Source organism: Schistocerca americana, chromosome 3 (genome assembly GCF_021461395.2).
Source record: "Schistocerca americana isolate TAMUIC-IGC-003095 chromosome 3, iqSchAmer2.1, whole genome shotgun sequence".
Lineage (NCBI taxonomy): Eukaryota > Metazoa > Arthropoda > Insecta > Orthoptera > Acrididae > Schistocerca > Schistocerca americana.
This window is the reverse complement of record NC_060121.1, coordinates 561,726,726-561,745,779: the sequence shown is the minus strand read 5'-3', so window position 1 is coordinate 561,745,779 and position 19,054 is coordinate 561,726,726. Positions and strand designations below refer to the sequence as shown.

The 19,054-nt window shown below is 42.5% G+C and overlaps 1 protein-coding gene across 1 annotated transcript in view; it reads right to left on the bottom strand.

Moving 5' to 3' along the window:
* Nucleotides 1-19,054, bottom strand: part of LOC124606222 (BAI1-associated protein 3) — a 514,351-nt gene that overhangs the window by 492,571 nt on the left and 2,726 nt on the right. Inside the window, exon 2 of the mRNA XM_047138196.1 lies at nt 8,478-8,645. Within this exon, the coding sequence (XP_046994152.1) occupies nt 8,478-8,645 (168 nt within the window). The remainder of the gene's footprint in view (nt 1-8,477; nt 8,646-19,054) is intronic.

The window sequence follows — 19,054 nt, the reverse complement described above, 5'->3', positions numbered from 1 at the left end:
TACACAACAGGTCAGTTATATAGTAAGACGGCATCATGATGAAGCAAAAACTACTGATCGGGGCCACAGTTTGCCCAAAGCTGCGTTATGAGCATCTGGTAGTCATTCGTTCACCAGCTGATGACATTGCATCCAGTGACTTATCCAGCATTTCTGCAATGCTGTGCAACTTATGCATTATGGTCGCATGCTTCGTACACGACATTCTGTCGCATCTTCGAGAGAATATATATTAAGGCTTGAGAGTATTGTAGAAGTTAGAAATTGTAGGGAGAGACAAAGATTGGAATACATCCAGCAAATTGCAGAGGACGTCAGGCGCAAGTGCTACTCTGAGGTAAAGAGTCTGGCGCAGGTGAGAAAGTCGTGGCGAACCGCATCAAATCACTTAGAAGATTGATGACCTAAATAAAAAAGAATAGATATCTGGATTGAAGTTACAAAAAGAAGTTATTGCAAATGTCTATACAGTACTTTAACAAATTGAGAATAAGACCTTCCCTCATCAATGAATCGCTAACAGCGCCTTTATTATGACATACGCCTCCTTGAGGTTGGTAAGATTAAGGCTTTTCGTGGAACCCGTCGGAGCCGTTTGGAGTACTTCATGCGTCCAGAAAAAATACCGTTCAGTTTAAGGGAACCAAAAGAAATCCAGAGGATGCACACCTAGCCTGTACAGTTACTGGAGCAGCGTGACAGCGTTGTCTTTGGCAGTGCGTCCGTCACAACTAGCAATTTGTGACTGAGCTTCACTATTGGAATGCTACTTGCTTCAGACTTCGTGCACATACCACCAAATCCAGAGATGCGATGCTTAGAGCATGCAGCCGGTCGGAAGAAAGGCTGACATTCAAGGCTGAGCAATATGTCGCTGGAGTCAGCCCAAGCAAATACTGCACATCACGTCTTCCATGCGACGTTCATTGTTGACGGAAGGAGTCGATTTCTTTCCCTTTAAGGAACACAATGATTTTTAAAGCGAAATTTTTCGAGCTCATTCCATAGAGCGGTCCCAAGTTAGTATAATGCGATGGTTATTTTACCAACGAGTATTGACAGGGACAGTAAAGTATGAAGAAGGATAGTACTCCTGCTTCGAGCGAGCAGCGCTGCTGCATGGCAGTAGCACTCAGCGCGAGCCAGGGCCAGAGCCAGGGCCACAATGTCGCTGGTACTTATTCTTCGTGTTTTACTGTCTCTGTTAACACGTATCAGAAAAAGAAACATCGCACTACACTTACATGGGATCGCTATAACGAATGGGAACGAAAATTCTTTCTTTCAAATGGGAAACAAACCGGTGGTTTCAGTGGAAAAGAGGCGTCACATGAAAATTCTAATACGCCCTATCTATTTGAACGACTCAGATATACATTGCAAAAAGGAAATTACAAGAATTTGCTGAAATATAAGAGAAAAAGCGCCTGACGACTCTTAGGAGGGCACCCGCTATGTGCGAGGCGCCTAAAGTTTTCACCTCAAATTGCTATCGGCCGTTAAAGACATCTGTAGCCTGTTTTCATCTTCGGCTCTCAGGTTCATTACAAACCGAGATTCAGGCATCAGCATTTTTTTAATGGAACTATACTATTTGTTTGCTGGCAGATTAGCAGATACCGATGAAATTAACTCAGTGACGCAACTCTTTTGTAGATCTAACAAGAAATCTCGGAAGAAAAATACATTGAATATGGGGATTTTTGTGCTGTTGTTGCGGACTTGCATTGCTTGCCACCCCTAAGTTGACGTCACCGACAGTCTTTTCTCTGGGTGAAAATATAAGAAATGAAGTATAAATCATTCAAATTCTTACCACTGATGAGGTAGTTGCCGAAATAATTGATGAGGTTTACGACATGAAACAGAATCCATATTCGGCAGAGATCGGTGGTCATTAATGTGACGGCATCAGGCATGTAATGAAGCCCATCGGAGATTGATGATTTTTTTCTTTTGTAGAGTTCACACTAACAATTTTTGAAAGACATCGTTTTAACGTCTGACTGTTGAAATTACTTTATTTAGATCCACCATGATCGCAGTTTCATTTTGAAGTGGAACAATTTCAATTTTGACTTTTGCCGTAACATGACATTACTTCAATTGAAAATGGCTCCAGACTGAAATTATGGAAGTGGAAGATGTAAATAAAGTAATTTTAACAGCCAAAAAAAAAAAATAACGTCTTTTAAAAATTGTTTGTGTGTAGTTGACACAAGAAAAGATAACGTCTGTCTTCTACTCTGAGCTTTGTTACATATCTGATCTTCCGAAGAGGAAATTTTGTTTCTGACGTTTGCTGAAGCATGTGTCATTTCATTTGAAAATGGTCGAAGGCTGAAACTGCGAACGTGGAGGTAGTAAAGAAAGTAATTTTAACAGTCAGAGGTGACAATGGAGCCATTTAAAAAACACGAGGCAATGTCTAATTATGTTTTATAAACTTATTTGGAAAAATTTTAAAAAATATATTTGGTATACAATTTTACGAATTTATTCTCAGTAAGTTAAGGACGCATCATGCACATAACTCGGAAATAACGGATTAAAAAGAACACATTACTAAGAAAAGTACTGTATGCGGGTCACTCATTGTTCCTCAGAACATATTTGTGAGATGAGAACGAAGACTTTCGTGACGTCCCTGATATGAAAAACATTCTCGGTTTTCTTCCCGCATCAATCCGGGATAAAATCTCGAGCCTTAGATGATAGCCTCCATCATCATCGTCAGGAGCAGGTCCGGTACTCGAACACGGATTACCCGCTTGTCGCGAGCTGCCACCGTAACCCCTTCGACTATTCGAGCGTCCTTAAAGGAGTGGCCCAAGTCTCCATTTGTTTTCTACTCTCCCTTGTGCTCGCACTCTGTTACGCTGATTCCCGCACAGGGTGAGACAATGTTATCTCTCTTCATTCCCTTGTTATGGCGTGAAATGCTGCAACAGAGTAGACACCAGGACAAATGGAGAATTGGTTTGCTGCTGAAAGCGTGCTCGGATAGATGAAGTGATTATTGCGACTGCTTGTGACAACCAGAAAGCCCGGGTTCGAGTCTTGCTCTAGCACTAGTTTCCATTTCTTCTGATATATTACACAGCTGATGCGGAGCCATAATAGCAGTTCGTGAGTTCATTCCCATTATCAGAAGTTATTGATTTTTTCATTGTGTGAGAAGTGCAGATAATCACTTCCACAGAGCAGTGGTGATAAGGTATTTAATATTAAGAGTTTTACAAAGAGGGAGTTTGATGATGTCCAATAACTTAAACGAAACACTTTCTTTCGCGATTTAGACTCAACCAGCGCGAACCCTTCTCGGAAGTAAGACTGGATACTTGGTATTCACAACAATAAAATCGACAATCTCCAAAATATCCACACCCCTTTTCCCTCTCTCATGTTATATAAAACAAATCCCTTGAAATTACATGTTTGAATGACTTTTGCTATAACTGTGCACGCAATTACAATGAAGCATCTGTTTGCATCACAGTTGATAAAAAATGATGGATTTCACATAAAAGTAATTAGAGTTGCACTTTATGGAAGTACCTGAAGAGTCATCACTTACCGTTGGGAACCTCTGCAAACAGCATTCCGCCATTTTGGAAACATTGAGTCATACAGCACCAACATACGAGAGACCAGCTGTGATATTCTTTTGGGGTGTGCAAACGTTGGGTCATTTGCTCCATCGAAAAGGATTGAAAGCTCTTATTTCAAAATGTGTTTGTCATTCTTGTTCGATACTTCTATACAAGGTGATTTTTCCCACCGTGTACAAACTCTAGGAATTGATCGCTGAGAGGATACGGTACAAAAAAAGGTCTGATGAGCTTATGTCCGAAAATGTATGGTTTCCATGTTAGAGACTATTTATTCAATCATACTTTGCTACAGAGACTGCGGTCTAATACGCGTTGTACCATGTAGCCACAGTTACAGTATGCATGGTTTCTTCCTAGAGGGTGGTACTGAGCAGTTTTGTCGCTGGTTGCTTCCCCAGGCAACCATGATTCCGGGATTTGTGTCATCCATCCTATCCACAACTTTACGTGGAGTGGTATTTTAAACTTTCATAACGGTCATCTCTGGGATAACCCCCACGATACGGTGATAGCGAATCATCAGCATCGGTGCAGCCGGAATGTGTGGGCCGGAATAATTGGCGACCGTATTTTTGGACCAGTCTTCCTTCCACGTCACCTAATAGGCCGGAGCTATCGGCGTTTTTGCTGGTGACTTTGCCTCCTCTCCTGGAAGAAGTGCCATTAACGATTCGAAGGATTATGTGGCTGCTACGTGATGGTGCTCCAGCCCACTTCATCGTTAACGTCTGGACGCATCTCAATCGTCTTTTCCCTGGTCGATGGATCGGACGAGGGGGTCCAGTTGCATTGCCTGCTCGTTCACCGGATGTCAACCCATGCTATTTATGGTTATGGAGCCATCTCAAAAGTCTCGTGTATGCAGAGATCATTCCGGAGACACTGGACCAGCGTAGTCACGCTGCTTTTGATACTGTTCGGATGCAGCATAGCCTATGCAAACGTGTGAGACAGAAGGTGCTACGGCGCGTACACGCATGTGTTGAGGCACATGGGAACAATTATCAACACATACTGTAACTGTGGCTGCAAGGTACAGCGCGTATTAGACCGCAGTCACTGTAACATTGTATGACTGAATAAATGGCCTCTGGCATGGAAACCATGAATTTCCGGGAATAAGTTCATTAGACCTTTTTTGTTAAGTATCCTCTCAGCGATCAATCCCTAGAGTTTGTACAGGATGGAAAAAATCGCCCCATGTATTATATGCTGAATGAATTTGTAATTCGTAAAATATTTAGTTCAGTCAGCCCTGAAAAAGCTGAATACTGTTGTAACTGCTGTTTGGTACCATCTGGTGGAGTTTCACAGTAATGAAAAATCTAAATGGTATTTAAATCGACGTGAACATTATTTGTATGTAAGACATATCTCTGCGTGAATTGAAATGGATTTAACTTGTCAGTTGCTCCAGTAAGACGAGTTAAAAATACGAGAGTCTTGTGTTTGGTTTATTACTAAGTGTCAAGCACTTCATAATTTTCATCCACATATTTATGTAAGTATATTGAAAATTCAAACACATAAAAATAGGTATCGAAAAGGAAATTTACAGTGGTGTGGGACAAAAACAGTGAAAAACGTACCAGAAAATACTACTTTCATGTCCTGGAAAGAGAAGTAAAAATACATAAAAACTGGAAGAGAAGGGTGCACATAGAAAAAAAGAGAAGAATAACAAATGCAGTAAAACGAGCACCACTCAGGCAAAACAGAGACAATGGCTGCTGGAGGGAAAAAAATGAGACAAGATTAGAAGTAGTGGAAGAAGAGACACAACAATACAACGGGCGGTTTATCAACAGGTACTACAGGTTAGGTCCACGAAGTACACCTGGAATACAGAGTAGGCAACAAACGTACATAGAATGGATCAACAATTCTACTCTACACAAGGTCGTACGTGAGTCAACACCTCTAATACTCACCAAGTGTACCGGAATGGCAGTGATTTTAAAGCGTGGACTTCGCAGATTTAAACCAGAACAATTTAGTTACCTTTGAGTCCTCTACGGAAATCAGAAGTAAAGGACACGCTATTGTTGTTTAAGTTTTGGCTCATATTTTCTGTCTGATTACTTTCTGTACTGCTCTCCCTTAAGAGTCAGTCTGTTTATGACTGACAAAGCGTTAGGTAGTATGTGGGTATAGGTTATTGGCAGTATCAGAGGCTTAGGACGGCAATGGCCGTCTCTGTTTTCTATTGAGCAAATAAGGTGTTGACCCCATACATGAAACACACAAGAAATTTGAGAAAATGCGACGGGTAAAGCATGGACACTGAGAAGTTTACGCTAGAATGAAGAGAAGAAATGATGATGAGACGGACGGTGGACTGTCGAGTGCAGGTAGGGGGTTCCACATGGCGAGGTTGCTACCAACACAGGGTCAAGCCTGAAAGACCAACATACGCAAGAGGAGGGTTAGCGCTGCCTCTTCTGGTTGGGGGCAGCACTGGGCTCGGCTAGGCGATGGGCGAGGTAGTAGAGCTGATGGCTGATTCCAAAGCCATTGTACCTTCATGATTTTCAAGTCTGCATTCATCACGTGACATCTACATACTCATGATCCCCAATGTGTATACTGGTATTTTTTGTTCTCTACAAATTTTCTCCCCTACATTTTGTAACCCTAAATGTAAAATAATGATAACCTATTTAACAAATCTACGATCATCTGTTTCATTCCGTACTTGAAACGCTGCTTGAAGGTAACTCCTATCTAACCGTTGGATCTCTTGTCTCTTAGAAGTCCTGCCATTGTCCCTATAGATGCAATTCACAATGATCTACAGACCTTACTGATGTCCTACAGCAACATGGCTTTTCACTATTATTCAGGACTCCTACCACTGTTCCCATCAAAGTTCCAAATTAACGTAACCTACGACAGACACTTATAGGTCCTATCGATGACCTGACTATAGTTCTACATTAAGAACAAACTTTACTGGTGCTTAGGGAATCTGTCACTTTCTCTACTGAGAAATTGTTTTGTAATTCTTGCTGGAACTTAGCATTCCTGTCCTGGGCCAAACTTATGTTCTGTGTTAAAATAGACCTAGAATTTTAAATATTTCAGTGAAGTTCTGTATTAACGGTAGCCTTGAATGAAATCCAGCGTGGTTGATCTAGGCCTAATTGGCATGACTCCTGAAGTGACTCTTGAAGTTCATGTAGCATTCTCACATTGGAAATCCACTGAAGTTCTGTACTGGCATGATCACTGAGCGCCCATATAGGAGGTCTTGCTACTATTTACGCAGGAGGTTTCTGTTAACATGACTGACTCCTAGACTGCCCTAATCTCCACTGACATTCTGGGCAAACAAAACCCATGTCCATCACCTACGACCCTACCATTGTGCACTCTTGAATCCTACAACTATGTAGTGTGATGAGGTTGGATCCACAGCCTTCATGTCGGTTTAAAACAAGTATTTAACACTTATGGCTACAAAAATTATTATTTTTTGCGTTTCTACGTATAATCATTCTTCATTTTTAACCACATATCATAAATGAAAATGTGCATGCATGCACAAATATAACAAGTATCCTAAACTTAAAATGAGTGCAAGTACTGCATAGATCATTCACGAGGCAGGTATCTGGGTATGGCAGTGTCATCTCTATATTCTCTCACTCATAATACAATAATGCTTGTGGTCGTTTGAGGTTTGCAGTGTCACTCCTGTTGATGTTGTTGTGGCTGTTGTGTCTTCAGTACAAAGAGTGCTTTGCTGCAGCTCTCCAGGCAAGCCTATCATTCACAAGCTTCTTCACCTCTGCGTAACTACCGAACCCTACATCCACATGAATCTGTTGACTGTTGTCAAGGTTTGGTCTCCCTTTACAATTTTTACCCCCACCCCTACCCTCCTCCTTACCGCCATTACCAAATTGCTTCTTCATCTCTGCATAACTGCTGCAACATACATACATATGAATCTGTTTATTGTTGTCAATCTTTGGTCTCCCTTTACAATTTTTTGCCCCACCCTTCCCGCCATTCACAAATTGTAGATTTGTTGATGCCTCAGAATGTGTCCTATCAGCTAAGCCCTCCTTTTGGACATGTAGTGTATAAGTTTCTTTCCTCCTTAGTCTGATTCAGTACTTTCTCATTTCTCATCCTATCAACCCATATAATCTTCAAAAAAACTTGTATTCTCTTCTTGTCTAAAATATTCATTGACCCTGTTTCTCTTACGTTCCAGGCTACTTCCCAGGAAAATATCTTATGGAAATTCTTCTGCACGTACAAATTTATGTTTAGTGTCAACAAATTTCTCTTCTTAAGGAGATCTTCTTGCTATTGTCACTCTGCAATTTATGTCATCTCCTTTTTATAGCCAAACAAATCCAATTCCCTCTGAGTAGCCCAATTTATTATAGCCACATTCCATCAAACTTGTTTTACTTTTGTTGATGTTCATCATACAACCGGTTTTCAATGTTATTGATTCTATTTAACTGATCTTCCCTATCATTTTCTGTCTCTGACAGTGCTGAAATGTCACTGGTTAGTCTCAAAGTTTTTATTTCTTCTCCATGAACTTAACGCCTTTTCCAAATTTCTCATTGATATCCTTCACAGCTTGCTCAATGAACAGACTGAAAATCGATGGAGGCAATGGCTGTATTTACACCTGCATACATACTTCCATACACAATAACTGCTTGAAAATGACGAAGATCGAAATTGCAATCAATGAATCCAAATTTTGGCCACCATAAGTGGTGCTATGTATGTTTAATAACTGTAGCGATGTGTGGGCCTAGCAGTCCTGTTGAGGTCGCCATTTTTAGCCGCCGCCTGCCCCGTGCTGCCCCCTGGCCAGTTCCACAGCTGAGGTACCGAGAATGCCGGCCACGACTGCTACGGGCGACGACGCCACGGCGTCGGGCACCAGCTCTGGTGACGGCGGCTCCGACCCGGAAGACGGAGAGCCCGGCGTCTCGAGGTGCGGCGGCGCCAGCTGGCGGCGTGACGTCAGCCCCAGCAGGCAGTACGGGTCGCTGTAGCCTGTGAACCAACACTCATGTTGTCAGAAAGTGGAATGTGCTGAAAGTGAAATAGACCTTTCACGAGGTGTTCGCATTATTTCTGGAGCCCATACTGCGTCTGCCCATTCTGCTTCAGCCTTTTGACAAATGAAAGTTGCTTATATCTATCTGAACAGACACATCGGTGTCGTTCAGTGGTGTTATGCTGGACTACATTATTGGTACAGAACATACAGGTGTCATGCATAACTGTAATATTACTAATTTATTCCTCAATCCTGATTTAGATTATGTTGTTGAAGCTATAACTAAGTGGGATGGAAGAGCAACCTCAATGTTCTATGATCATAATACGAGAAAGATAACTTATTTTTCACAAAAAGCAAGCAAATTCTATTCAATAACAAAGTAACACATAGTTTAGAAATAACATATTTAGCACTGTAAGCTGCTTTAACAAGCGCCCTGTTTCCATCAGAGACCACTTTCCAACATATCTGGTGTTAACAGCATAAGTTATGGAGGAATATAATTACATCAAAAAATAGTCACAGTGAGAAGAATTCAACTGGAAATTGTATATACGCTTATGTGTAGGTCACAGTGTTAAATGATGACATTTCGGAGCTTAATGAAAGCTGGAGCACAACCAACAGGAAATATTGTGGTATAATACTTATTGGCTTATTGCATAATATGTATTGATATGACGTAAACTTATCTTAATATCCACTTTATACGTACGGATACTGACTTGGACAACTATTAGGAACTGTTTATGGGAGCCAGCATTTGCTTTGGCACTGGTTACTTGTTTTAGTAATGATGCCAGGCAGGAGTTTACTTTCCCAGGATGCTCATTCATTTTATCCTGTTTCCCCTCTTTATTTCAGAACTGAATTATCTGGAAGTTACGTCCAAAAGACACATGGAAACAATTGTTTTAGCTACTCAGTATACAAACGACAGCTTCACAGTGGAGTTTTTAAAACTGTGGCTAGCAACTGGTATGATTTCAAAGTAACAGTGTGTTCATAAACGTGAAACTGTGAAATAACAGTCTTCATTATACGCAAAGTACTATCCAATTGCGTGGAAGGCAACGAACTCTACAACCAGAAAAAAGGAATTTATCATCTCTCCAGTATTGCAGCCAATAAGAGGAATTTTAAAATCTTTCTTGACAAATTATTGTAATGCAGCGGGTACTTTTCGCGCATGTATTAGTTCTATACTATAATATTTATATTTTACTCAATGAATTGTAACATAAATTAAATGTCAAGAAAATATGAAGTAAAATCATTACAAAAATGTTGTATTAATGCATTACATTAGTGGTAATGTAATAATGTACATCCTTGTCCTTCTTGGAAGTGCAGTGGATTATTTACAACGAACTCCATGAAGGAATGAATATACTGTGAAGCAGCGGATAAAATGCCCAAATCCCTAAACAGATGTCTACAAGATGATCGAGGGTGAGCACGACATATTATTCTTACAGCACATTTTTGAGCATTGATGGCCTTCTTTCTTGAAGATGAGCTACCCAGAACATTATTCTGTGCGACATCACTGAATGAAAATATGTAAAATATGTCAACTTACTGATTTACCTCTCCCCAGGATTTGAAACGATTCGAAGAGCAAATATAGTTGAAGTTTGTTGTTTTAGAAGTTCCAAAATTTGGTTTTTACAGTTCAAATTCTCATCAAAATGATCACCTAAAATGGCTAATTGTTGTTGTTACTGATGAGACAGATGGTCGTTTACATGTATAAAGGATAACAGTGGACCTAAGATTGAAGCTTGGGAAATGCCATACGTGATCTGTCCCTAGTCAGAATAGTCTCCCATGACTACATTGACTGGATTATTAAGTATAACTTTCTACATTATTTTGGTTAGCTATGACAATATTCACTGGTGTCTATACAATCAGTTCCACAAAATCTCAGTTTATCTAGGAGGATGTTGTAGTTCACACAGTCATATGCCTTACATAGGTCACAGAAAAAACCAACCACCTATGTTGTTATTAATGGTTGTTAAATTTGGCGAGTGGACGTATAAATAGTATTCTCAGTGGAGCATTTTTTCTGAAATTAACGTATGATTTGCTGTGGATATTATTGTTGCTCAGGTTAGACACTATTCTCGAATACATCACCATCACAGAAAATTTGGAAATGACGTAAATAGTGAAACAGAGCTGTAGTCATTGACATCTCTCCTACCACCTTTCTTATAGAGGGGTTTAACAATAGCATATTTTAGTCTCTGTAGAAAAATGCACTCAGTTAGTGATGCATTACATATTTTGAGTAAGATAGGTCTTAGTATATCTGGATATATCTTTAGTACTTTGTTTGAAACACCATGAGTCATATGAACTTTTTTTGAGAGAATACAAATTTTTTCTTTTTTCAGAGGGGGAAGTTGGTGACACATTCACGTGGTTAAATTTTATGAGTGTCGCTTTCTCAACATATTGCCGTGATTTTTCTCTCGAGCCATTTGCCTCCATATTTACTATTATACTTAAGAAATGATTATTAAACTCATTTTCTACCTGACTCATTATATACAGCCCTTCCATTTAATTCAATACTGACCTTATCTTATAATTTGGCCGGCTGTCCTGTCTCTTGTTTGACTGTATTCCACACAGCCTTAAGACTGTTGAAGGAATTACTGATTTCTGACGTAATGGGCACGTTCTTTAATTTTTTTAATAACTTCTCTTACTAATTTTGAATAATTTTTATAGTGTTCAGCTACTGCAAGATCTCTACTTGTTCATGCCAAAAGATATATTCATCTTTTCCTTCCCCCAAGACGTTTTAATCCCTCTAGTGATCCTTTGCTCTCTACATAGGTATTTAATGCCTTTTCTGATTAGCTTAGAGACTTCAAATGGAATATGACTGTGGAACGCGTAGCTTCAGGCAATCCCATTATGATATATGTGTTACATCGTGAAAAGTCAGGAAAGCACTAGGTCTAATTACACAAGCCATATAACGAGACACCAGGAATGTTCAGTAGCTCCTAAAGGGTACTTATTAATCGTATTTTTAGCTTTACATTTGTTCTGAGTATGGGACCGTAGTCCTGTTACGCGTACCCCATGATAAAGTTATTTTAATTTAATTTTCTTTTCCAGTTGTGTCCTTATAAACCATTACTAAACAAGGAAAAAGTAGAAAAAATATCGTGTTTTTTATCAGTAATATAATTGTTTGTTGTTTCTAATTTGTGGCTCGTTTTGGAAGCATGGTCTTTTCATCTCGGGTTTTGCTCTTAAGACGTAGCCTCCACAAAAGCTGTCACATGAATTTGGAAGTGCTACTTTCTCTCTAAGCTTAAGTGCGAGGCACGGTGGAGAGCGGCTGCGTTGATCTGAATAGAACCAGGCACGCGGGAAGCCGCGAGAGCTCCATTTACCACTCATTTCATACTCGACTAAGTTTAATTCATTACAAACTTCACTGCTCGATGAAAGCCATGTCACTCGCTTAACTTCCATCACAAACTTCCTGTCACGCACACCCCAACTGCGTTATACGACATCGGGTGAACAAAGATCAGTGTAGAGTGTCAGAATGCTTTTTCGGCATGATTTTGAAAAAAAAAAAATACTTTAACTGTACTTTTTTATCATAAAGACATGCGTTAATTTAAAGAAAGAGAAAAAATTGTCTTTTGCAGTACGGACGATACTCAGTAGGTCTCAAAAACCATATTCACTGCCAGGAAAGAATTCTTGGTACTACGAGAATCTAGCTGTATTCAGTTCAAGATATGGTTGTAGATTTGATGATGACACTAATAGTTTAGTTTGGGTAGGACACGATAAAAGGTAATTTTAATTTAAAGAGAAATGTAGCTTACCGTGAAAGTGATTTGACAGCATTTTGTCAAGTCTAAACGAATTAAGTCTATGGCAAATAATTAAGCGCGTATATTTGTTTAAATCTATCAGAATAGCGCACCGATGCTCTATTGATGCAGCAACTCTATGCCTTGAGCATTCGTAGACATTATGATGATGTTTATATTTAGGGGCCGGTCGGTGTGGCCAAGCGGTTCAAGGCGCTTCAGTCTGATGGCCTCAGATGTTAAGTCCCATAGTGCTCAGAGCCATTTGAACCATTTTTTAATACATTCAGGGTACATGAATACATATTTCTTAGCGCCATTGCTTGTATTGAGATAAGTGGCGTTTATATAAATATTTTGGAAAAAGGTAGTAAAATGGAAAAGTTAAATCCAAACTCAGATCGCTATATAGATGCTTAAAACAAGTTACATAAAGCCTGTGTCTCTGTTAAGGCTAAAAAGACATGTGTTAAAACAGCTACAATTGTTAAACTATATGCAGAAAGATGCGACCGTTTGGACTCAGAGGGAAATAAACCAGGAACACAGTGCTATTATTTTGCTGTTACAACACTTTCAGAAGTCGCCTTAAGGTTGGAACCTTTTTCATTTATTTGAACCTAACAATTGCAAGGATCACGTGGCTGGCTCTGAGCACTATGGGACTTAACATCTGAGGTCATCAGTCCCCTAGAACTTAAAACTACTTAAACCTAACCTAAGAACATCACACACATCCATGCTCGAGGCAGGATTCGAACCTGCGACTGTAGCAGTCGCGCGGTTCCGGACTGCAGCGCCTAGAACCGCGTGGTCACCGAGGTCGGCAAGGGTCACATGTCTTTCATTTCAGTTTTCTATTGAGTCCATGCCGACGTTTATCAAATCTTGAAACAAGTTCCAGATTGGTCAAAATAAACAGTACATAGCCAACAGTCGTGTGCTAGTGAGCCAAGAGGGTGTGATGGTGGACCATGACCGTCATGCGAGCCGTAAGTACGTGGCCAGTATTCAAACAGCTCCGTTAGATGTTTACTTTAAACGTCCGGGGTGATAGGGCGTGGTCGACGTATAAAACAGCATTAATCCGAAAACCCAATTTTGTATGGAGACTGAGACTAATGGGCAACTGAGTTTTGTGGTTGTATCTGTGATTAAACGACGGGACAGAACGTTGGGCCATAAGATGTATAGAAAAGCCAAGCATACTGATCGTTTTCTGCATAAAGATTCAAATCACCACCCAAGACAAAAAAGAGATGTAATTAAAACCTTGGTAGACAGGGTGTACAAAGTTTGTGAATCTGTTTATTTAGAAAATGATATTGAACATCTACGATCAACTTTCGTGAAGAATGGCTATTCTAGCAAGGAGATAATCGAGCACTTCGCTCTAGGCAGAGAATCAGGAGCAGCGACGAACAACAGCCGCCCAGGCAAGGTTTTCCTTCCGTTCATTAGTAACGTCACAGATCGCATTGGGAAAGTGTTAAGCAAGTATTGCGTGGAAACTATTTTCAGACCCATCAGGAAAATAAAAGAATATTTAAGACCGGAAAAAGATACACGACATCCTTTCGCTACACCGGGGGTATATAAAATTCCTTGTAGTTGCTGACAGGTTTATATTGGTACGACAAAGAGAAGCGTTAACAGCCGTCTTGTTGAACATCGGAGGCATTGCCACCTGGGTCGGACGGAAAAATCGACCGTAGCAGAACATGTTTACCAAGAAGGTAATCATGAAATAAAATTAAACAAGACGAGCGTTACACCTTAAACCGCACATTATTACGCGCACATGTATAGAGAGGCTATCGAGATTGATAAACACCGTAATAATTTTAACAGGAAAGAGGAAGGTGCTAAACTGGTTAAAATTTGAATGTCAGTCTTGCATCGGAAGCGTGACGATCGATTACCTTCAATCGAGAATGTTGGCATTACCAGAGACAGTCTCACAGCCGACGCCGTGTGATGGACAGTGGTGCCCTCTGCACTGCCTATATAGTTAGCGCTTCCTCGAGTTCTCCTTGCAGTTCGCCACTTTACTTCTGAGGATGTTTCCCGCACTCGGAGACGAAACGTCAGGGGAGAGTTTTATATATCGACCACGGCCTATCAGCCTGGAAGTTTTAAGCGAAGACAATACCGGTCGTGAAAGCCTCCATAGTGTGAGGCCCATTAGATGTCTGACCGAGGTCTCGACGACAGTGTGTGCAGTCAGCCAGTTGAGCCAGCTGGTTAGTGATTAATGTCTACAGTCAGGCAGAAAACAAACTGTCGATAGCTGGCAACTGCCTCACTTAAGCAAACAACTATGGAAGGGAAATGAGTAGTATGAGCAGGTCGCCGAGGATAACGGTTACCATGAGTAGTGGAAGCTCTAGTTCATTATAGGCGTCATGATTAATATGTAAGGATAAAAATCGTAAATGTTGAGCTCAGAAAAACCTTTATTAATAACTAGTTTTAGCTGATTGACGAGCTATCTTTAGATCAATAAAAATTATTACTTAACTGAGTGTCTATCAGCCACCAGGCATTACAAAACGTTATAATCTGTTGAGGTGAATCGCTCTTCCTGTCATGTACCTACTAAAGTTCACTATGTGATCAAAAGTATGGAGACACCACCAAAAACATATTAGATGCTTTGTGCTGCCACCTACTGCCAATAAGATGCAGGAAGTGCGCCGAAGCCAATGACACAGGGTCCTGCACACTAAAACACACGGACCCGCAAATAAGGTGCCCACTGTGTTTCAAAACCACACAGTGGGTTACCAAGGTTGTGAGGTCCACGAAAGACACGCACAGCAGGTAAAGAGCGCCAAGGTCGCCCCCCACACAAGCAAACAAAACATCACCACCTATAACAGTCACCCAAAGAAACAAAACACATCAACACACACGGACAAGGCTAGGTAAAACCAAGACCGGATACACCGAGCGCAACATGTGCAGAAGTGGTTTCTCCTTAGAGAGCCTATGAAAACGTAGTCCTATCACCACAACACCAAACACAGTCACAAGAACAACACCGGGAAACACACAACAACAACAATAACGACCAGGTCCACTAAGGTAGAGGAAGCTATAGGGAACCCCACACACATTCCAACTCTTCGGATCAGGTGCTAGGCATTATGGTCCAGACCATGAACCTCATCATGGAAATGATGAAGGAATTCAGGCAGGCAGAACACACAGATCCTCGTTGCCCTTCAGGCAGCAGCCCAGCAGTCGTTTCCTTCTGCGACTTCTTCTGTAGTTTCAAAACCCCATCATGGATAGACGACCATACATCCAGGGTCTGACAATGTGCGTCTTCAACGCAGACGGCATTGTTAATCAAGAGGTCGAGTTCAGAGAACTCAAGAAGAAGTTCTCCATCGACATATGCATGATGAGGGAAACCCACCTAAAACCGGGAATAAAAACGACAGTCCCCAGCTACGTTAGTTACCGCAAGGACAGGCCAACCCATGGTGGGGGAGTGGTCATTTACATAAAAAGAGGGATTTCCCACCTCCAGGTATTCTTACCATCTACCAATAAAATTGAAGCAGTGGCGGTGGAAGTAACCACTGCCACTGGACTACTAACAATCGTTGCAATCTAGGGAGACATAGCTGCTCTATGGCAAATTGAAGGCAAACTCATAATAGGAGGTGACTTCAGTGCCAAACACCCAGATTGGAACTGTAGAGCAACCTCCAGAGCACGCACCAAACTGCAACGACTAGCGCGCGACCACCACTTCGAAACAAGGGGTCCATTCGAGCCCACACACTTTCCAAAAAATGGAGGTAGGCCCGACGTGTTAGACATAGCTCTCACTAGGAGGATCGCAGGGTTTGTGGCCGCAAGGACAGTCAACAGAATGTCCTCTGACCACAACCCAGTGATTCTAGAGATCGATGTGGGAGAATGGGTAGCGCTCCCACGGTACCAGACGTCTTACAAACGTACAGACTGGGAGCGATATCGAGAAACTGTCGCCTCCGATATCGCTCGCGCTCCACCACCTACTGCCAAAACAGCAGAACAAGCGCTACAATATCTAACAGGTTCCATCTTGCAAGCAGCGGAAGAGGTCACGCCGCCGCAAAGGGACGGGCCGCACCCGCAAATACAGCTCCCGGAACATTTGCTAGCTCAGATTCGACATAAGAACAGAGTGGCAAAAGAGTGGAAGATCACCAGAGATCAGGCCACCAGGAGGCTGCTCAATCGTCTATAGAGAGAGCTGAAGGTCGCGCTCAATGAGCACAGAAACCAGGAACGCCAAAACCGCCTCACAGCTCTCAAAGTAGACGATCACACACTATGGCAAGCAACCAACAAATTCACAAAAAGACGCACTAGGATGCCGCCACTGCACGGCGAGCGGCGTCTGGCCTACAGCCACGCTGAAAAGGCCAACGCCGTCGCCGGCTCCTTCGAGAAGCAGTTTCAAGCGGCAGAACTCCAGGATGAAGAGCATGAAGAAGTAGTCCGTCGTCAACTTGTCGTCTTCCTCGATGCTGAGGAGGAGCCAGGGGCCGAACCCACACCTTTCGCCCTCGAGGACGTGGGAAAAGTAATTAGGTCTCTCCTCACAAAAAAGGTGCCAGGACACGACAGTGTCACCAATCAGTTAGAAACCTCCCACCCTCGGCGATCACACACCTCGCGAACGTCTTCAACGAGATTACTCGTTCCTGAGAGTTCCCAGCTTGCTGAAAACACACGGAAGTGGTCGCGATATGCAAACCAGGGAAAGACCTTCCATTCCCGCAGCGCTACAGGCCGAGTAGCCTCTTGCCAACTCTCAGCAAGATCTATGAGCGCCTCCTGCTAAAACCCATACAGGATCATATTACCAGAGAGCAACTTCTGCCGGATTTCCTATTCGGATTCCGGCAGAACCACTCTGCCCCACAACAGATCATGGGAGTGGTTGAAGCAGCCACAGAGGGCTTCAACCACAGAGGCTACTGCAGGATATTACTACTAGATGTAGCCAAAGCCTTCAACTCCGTATGACATAGAGGGCTACTCTACAAGTTATACAAACAAGAATTCCCGGGAGCTTAGTTAAGCAGATCGAAAGCTATCTCACGAACAGGACTCCCGCGTTTGGCCATCCTGGTTTAGGTTTTCCGTGATTTCCGTAAATCGCTCCAGGCAAATGCCGGGATGGTTTCTTTGAAAGGGCATGGCCGAATTCCTTCCCCATCCTTCTCTAATCCGATGAGACCGATGGCCTCGTAGGTTGGTCTCTTCCCCCAAAACAACCCAACCTCCTAGCACTGGGCAAAAATTTGCGACTTTTTTGCGACAAATAGGACTTCTCTGTCAAAGTAGAAACCACCACCTTCACCAAAAGGCGATTCGTGCTGGGGTGCTACAGGGATCGGTCCTGGGGCCCGTTTTGTACAGTCTATACACTGCGGACACACCAATGGCCCCCCTAGTGCACACAGCGCAGTACGCAGACGACACACCCTTCTACACACGAAATGCGAATAAGGACCTGGTCATCCGTAGGCTACAAAGGGTTTTAGATGACACAGAAACTTGGGCCCGTCGCTGGCGCATTACCATCAATTCTGAAAAGACACAGGCAATGCTGATCACCCGGAGGTTCAGAAGGTGCGGTCTTCCTCAACGCCCCCCCCCCCCCCCCCCCCACTCCAACTAAACGGAACCCATCTCCCCTGGCGCAGAACCCAACTCCCCTTGGCGTAACCTTGGACTCTCGTCTTACCTGGAAACCCCACATAGATGAGGTTCACAGGAAGGTCAGTGCCAGAATGCCAATCCTATACCCAATCCTCAACTCAGCCAGGTCCCTTCCCAACTCTGTGGGTGTGAATGTATATCAGGCCCTGTCTGGGGATACATGGCGAAGCAGCACCTGGACAAACTCCAGAGACTGCAGCACCAGGCCGTCAGGAGGGCACTGTGCCTACCCATCGGATTCCCTATTGACGATCTGCACTCTGCTATTGAAATCCCATTCCTAAAAGAGCGCTTCCAAGATCTGGCAAGGGCCTTCTATGAAAGCTCTTCCAGGTCAGGAAACGTCCTCATCCACTCCCTAGGTCGGTACGACATGTCCCGCGACAAACGCAAACGCCCAATGACGATCTTCGACGACTAAGTCGAAGAGAAAATCCCCACATCCAGTTCTTGATCCTCTTCCTTCCCCAATAATATCAATCCCCCCGCCAACCCCAGGCAAGTACCGGACACATACAGAACAATCATCATATTACACAGACAACTAAAAATCACAGAAATAAGCACACACAAGTACAAAGTGGAGGAAAAGCTGCAAGGCTACAAACTCCCCAAAACACTTCCCCAAAGAGCGGAAAGTAACACATGAATGTGAGAGACCTACTGTCAGGTACTCCTCATCAGCGACCTCAGTAGTCATTAGACATCGTGACAGAGCAGAATGGGGCGCTCCGCGAAACTTACAGACTTCGAACGTGGTCAGGTGATTGGGTGTCACCTGTGTCATAGGTCTTACGCGAGATTTCCACACT